At 37.5% G+C, this 5,194-nt stretch overlaps 1 protein-coding gene across 1 annotated transcript in view; it reads left to right on the forward strand.

Annotated features, from left to right (window-relative positions):
- The first annotated feature begins 113 nt into the window (after positions 1 to 113).
- Positions 114 to 5,194, forward strand: part of LOC107690837 (myelin protein zero-like protein 1) — a 24,806-nt gene continuing 19,725 nt past the window's right edge. Inside the window, exons 1-5 of the mRNA XM_016489258.1 lie at positions 114 to 293; positions 1,098 to 1,258; positions 1,342 to 1,555; positions 2,786 to 2,915; positions 4,655 to 4,760. Of these exons, the coding sequence (XP_016344744.1) occupies positions 221 to 293; positions 1,098 to 1,258; positions 1,342 to 1,555; positions 2,786 to 2,915; positions 4,655 to 4,760 (684 nt within the window). The 5' untranslated portion in view covers positions 114 to 220. The remainder of the gene's footprint in view (positions 294 to 1,097; positions 1,259 to 1,341; positions 1,556 to 2,785; positions 2,916 to 4,654; positions 4,761 to 5,194) is intronic.

Genomic DNA, 5,194 nt, shown 5'->3' on the forward strand with positions numbered 1-5,194 from the left:
GAGCCATCGTCAGTGAGTCTGATCTGAGATCAGTAGAGTTTGAGCGGTACATTGGAGCCATCGTCAGTGAGTCTGATCTGAGATCAGTAGAGTTTGAGCGGTACATTAGAGCCATCGTCAGTGAGTCTGATCTGAGATCAGCGCGAGACTCCGTCAGTCTGACGCTGTAAATAAACGCTGAGGCTCCGGAACTCGCACGATATTTCATGAAATCTAAAGGATGGAAATAAGGCTTCCGATTTTCACACGCAATCATGTATTATTGTGTGTCTCTGCGGTGTTTGTTTTCGCTGGTAAGTTTTATGTGTCTTTCTATGTGGCGTTTTGATCTCATCTGTGAGCGTTAGCGGAGCTGCGTGCTAACCTGCTAGCTTCAGTTCACCTTATAATTTATCTGCTGGTTTCATAATAATAGCACATGAGCTGAAACTATAAAGAACAGCTCTTGTGTTGTATTAATGTCATGTTCTGAAGCAGGTGATGTAAATAAATACAGTGTGCGAGTGTTTAATGTGTTTCTCAGGTCAGGAAGTTTAGCTCGTATTGTTCTGTTAGCACATTAGCCTCCCTCCTTATTACTTTATATTATATTTACACACGAAAACAACTTCTGATCAATTAACAACGTATACAAAGGGTTTATATTTTGTTTTATATATTTAATCATGTACTCCTGTTATTGTTAATGCTTAATAATAAATTTAATCAACCCTGAATGATCAGCCTTTAGCAAACATGAGAGACGAACAATAAAGACTCAAATAAGCATCTGAATTAATTATTACATTTATTGTATTTTAATGAGCAGATGGTGTAAATCCTTAAACAACATCTACTACATTCTCTGTTTTACATAGTGGCCTTTATGTGTGTATTATGTGTGAAAAAACTAACTATAGTAGGAGTACCATGGTAATACTATGGTATTGATTGAAGAAACCATGCTGTTTTACTCTGGTATCATTCAGTACCATCCTATATAACCAGAATTAAAGCACCGCAGTGTTTTGTCCATTGATGGAGATCATGTTTATTTTTGTCTGTTCTTTGATTCTGTATCTGTGTGTTTGACTGGCGTGTAACTACCTGTGTTTCAGGCGTGTCGGCGATAGACGTGTACACTCCAGCCGAGCTGTTTGCTGAGAACGGGACCACAGCCACTCTGTCCTGCAGTTTCAAGTCTAGAGAGGTGATCAGTAGTTCTGCGTCAGTGACGTGGTCTTTCCTTCCGGAGGGAGAAACAGGAGCATTCACTTCAGTAAGAGTGCTTCATCTGAACTGCACTGATGGTCATGTGTTATACCGTCAGCATGTGATCAACACGTATGCTCTCTTCTGCAGTTCTTCTATTACTCCGGTGGGAAGCCGTTTCCGGGCTCGCTGCCGCAGTTTAAGTCTCGTGTGGAATGGGCCGGAGACATGAACAAGAAGGATGTGTCGATCCGTGTGCTCCAGATGCAGTTCAAGGACAACGGGACGTTCAGCTGCGACGTGAAGAATCCTCCAGACATCTCCGGACAGATGTCCTTCATTAAAGTCAGGGTGGTCATGAAAGGTGAGCGGACGTAGAGTGAAAAAACCCCCCCGAATTTCTGATAAAAATTGTGATTTAAAAAATTCCAGGTTTTCTCTGCTTGTTTGTAGGGTTGCACAATTTTGCCAAAATTGTGTGATTATGACTTCGATAACATGAGGCACGTGGTTATTTGGACTCGAGTGAACTACAATGACTTGGTTATAAAATAAATAATAGTTAAATAGCCATATGTTAGGCTACATCATGAATGTAGAAACATTTGGATTCTGCAACGGTGGTTTCGCTTTAAACAAATTGGTTAAGTTTGGCCTCTGTAGTGCTGTTTATATAATGTTTGTAAACATTTCATTTACAGATATTTCTGAATTTAATAATAACATGCGTCATGCGACTGTGTTTTTTTCTTTTAACGATGCAATTGTGACTTGTACTCTGGTGCGACTTATTTTCTGGAAAATAAGATATGTATTAATATGACTATTAAAAAAAGTATTATTATTGTTACTAAATAAAACTATTAAAGATTACTCAAAAACTAGAATAGAAACATAACTAGTGATATATTTTTTTTTTTTTATAGTGCTGTAAAAAATTTAATTTAAAAAATAAAATTAAGTCAAGTCAAAAAATGTAATTAAAAAAATACAATTGTCAAAAGTCAAAAAATTAAATGTAAAAAATAAAATTAAGTCAAAAGTCAAAAAATGTAATTAAGTCAAAAAATTAAATTAAAAAAATTAAATTGTCAAAAGTCAAAAAATGTAATTTAAAAAATAAAATTAAATGTCAAAAGTCAAAACAGCTTTACAGAGAAAAGTTGCAAATTTAAGAAAAATTATATAATTTTACATAACAATTTTATAGTAACAGTACTAATATTTATAGTTGTCTTCATTTCTTTTCAAATTAACTTCAAATGTTCTATTTTTCGACGGAAAACTGCAGGGATCCTTAAAGCTTCTCTTTAGTTGATAAGCACTTCTCCTTTCGAGCTTGTGAAGATGTCTGGAGATGTTTCCTTCTCATGCATGTTAAAGCATCTCAGACTCATTCATGTGCTGTGTATCGAATCGCTTTGAGATGCTGAAAACACCAGATCATGAGCTGCTCACGTGTAAATGAACACGGTGTATATATTTGCATGATTAAATCACAGCTTTTGTGACGTAAAAATCTCAAAGCCGTATCAGGATTTAGTTTTGTTTTGGTGCCGCTGTACTCACAGCGAGCGTGTTTCTCTGTGTTCAGAGGCTCTTCCTCAGACCAGCGCGGCGGTGATCGTGGGCGGCGTGATCGGAGCCGTGATCGGCATCATCATCATCGCTGTGGTCACCTACCTGATCATCAGACGGCAGGAGCCCAGTCACGACTACGAAGGGTACGTGTCTGTGATCGATGAACCGTGTCTGTGGTAGTGGTGGTGTGGTTTAACCGGTTAACTCTCGTGTGCATGGAGCATGACGTCTGATTTGACACTAAACCAGACTCTGTGTGTTGGATTGACATGCAGTGTGTTGTGTGGGACGTACAGTGAACACAGACGACACAACACACTGTCTGTAACACCGTCTTACTGACGGCCTGAACGCAGATGAACTGCTCCGTGAGTTTAACCCTGAACAGATCATCTCCAGGCTCATATTTCACCACAGAACAAAGCAGAACGAAATAAATCAAGCTCATTTGAGGCCCGTAAAGATGTTTTGGGAGCAATTTACAATAAGCTTTCATTTGTTAACATTAGTTACCTACTTTAGTTAACATGAAAAATACTTCTAAGCAATTATTAGTCTTAGTTCATGTTAATTTCAACGTTTACTAATGCATTATTAATAACAAAATTTATACTTGTATATTATTTAATGCTAAGAAACTAAACAGTTGTATTTTAATATTAACAAAGATTAATATAAAATGAGTTCCTCATTGTTAATGCATTAACTGATGTTAACTAATGAGATCTTATTGTGAAGTGTTACCAAAGTTTTTCAGTGTGACTGATTATCATGAGAATAAACACATTCTTCCCTCAAATTGTCAGTACTTTAATGTGTAAAAAAGCATAATATTATTTACGTTGTAAAGTTATTATTAGTGGTGCTGTTTTGAATTTATAATGATTTCAGTAAGACAGCTATATTATTTTAGTATCATTGAGATACTATTATAGTTTTTATTTTGATATTTTCTGTTATCATTTTTATTTTAAAGTTTTAGTAATTTTGCATTTTTTTTTTATATATCTGTATAGTTTTTATTCATTTTTCAGTTTTAGTTACTTTAGTGCATCAAGTAAAACTAAATTAAAATAATAAACGTTGACTCAGCAAATAGCTTAAAGTGCCCCTATTATGCTATTTTTAAGGTTAGGGTAAGGTAACGAAAATGTTTTCGTTATTTCATCATTGTTAAGATTTAAACGGGGTTAATTGTGTTTTATTGACATGAAAATAATGTCACAATAGTGTAAACATGCTTTGGTTTATTTATGTCTTACATTTTAAGAACTGCTCAGTGGAGGAGACTGAATAATTACTAAATATTTGCTAAAAAGCTCTTCTGACATTTATTTCAGCTTTGTTTTTAGAGCTTTGTCATCAAGGCAAAAACAGCATTCATACTCTTGTTGACATTTTCGTAGTGGTTTTATCTGGTTCTGAATGCAGCACTGTACATATGAAGTTTTGTTCAGAATACATGTAGTGCACAATGGTTAGGGTTCATGTAAACGGAGCTTTCTGAATCTTAAATCGGATTAAATTCATTTGGATTGATGAAAAGAGTATGTAAACAAGCCTACTGTGAAACATGATGAAACATCCTTCATTTGCTGTAAAGAAAACATGATGTGGTACATATTTGTGCTGCTTTGTGTGTGAAATATGAGGCGTCACATATTGATGTGTGTCTGCAGTGTTCAGTGTGTCATTAACCCCGTCTGCTCACATCTGTCTGTTTGTGTGTGTGTGTGTGTGTGTGTGTCATCTCATCTGTCTGAGGTTTGTGTGTGTTTTGATCAGAGCAGCTGGTGTTGCGGCGTTTGTATCATATTGCTTGTGTCATCTCTCATCTCATTTGTGTTTGCGTCCATCTCTGTGTGTATGTGTGTGTGTGTAGCTGCACCTCGTTAGAGAGTGTGAGCTCACAGAACACTAGGGTGGGGAAGAAAGCGGAGTCTAGCAACGACAACTCGCGCTGCTCCAGCCCCTCCGCCCCTGTACAGGTACGAGCCTCCCACAGCCATGTGTGTGAGTGAGTGTGAATGTGTGTGAATGAGTGTAAATGTGTATGAGAGCAAGTGTGAGTGAGTGAGGGAGTGTGAATATGTGTGAATGAGTGTAAATGTGTATGAGAGCGAGTGTGAATGTGTGTGAGTGAGTGTGCGGGAGCGAGTGTGAATGTGCGTGAGTGAGTGTGAATGTGCGTGAATGAGTGTAAATGTGTATGAGAGCGAGTGTGAATGTGCGTGAGCGAGTGTGAATGTGCGTGAGCGAGTGTGAATGTGTGTGAGAGCGAGTGTGAATGTGTGTGAGAGCGAGTGTGAATGTGCGTGAGCAAGTGTGAAAGTGCGTGAGTGAGTGTGAATGTGTGTGAGAGCGAGTGTGAATGTGCGTGAGCGAGTGTGAATGTGCGTGAGCGAGTGTGAATGTGTGTGAG

The sequence above is a fragment of the Sinocyclocheilus anshuiensis genome, unplaced genomic scaffold (genome assembly GCF_001515605.1).
Source record: "Sinocyclocheilus anshuiensis isolate Anshui unplaced genomic scaffold, SAMN03320099.WGS_v1.1 scaffold2267, whole genome shotgun sequence".
In the NCBI taxonomy this organism is placed as follows: domain Eukaryota; kingdom Metazoa; phylum Chordata; class Actinopteri; order Cypriniformes; family Cyprinidae; genus Sinocyclocheilus; species Sinocyclocheilus anshuiensis.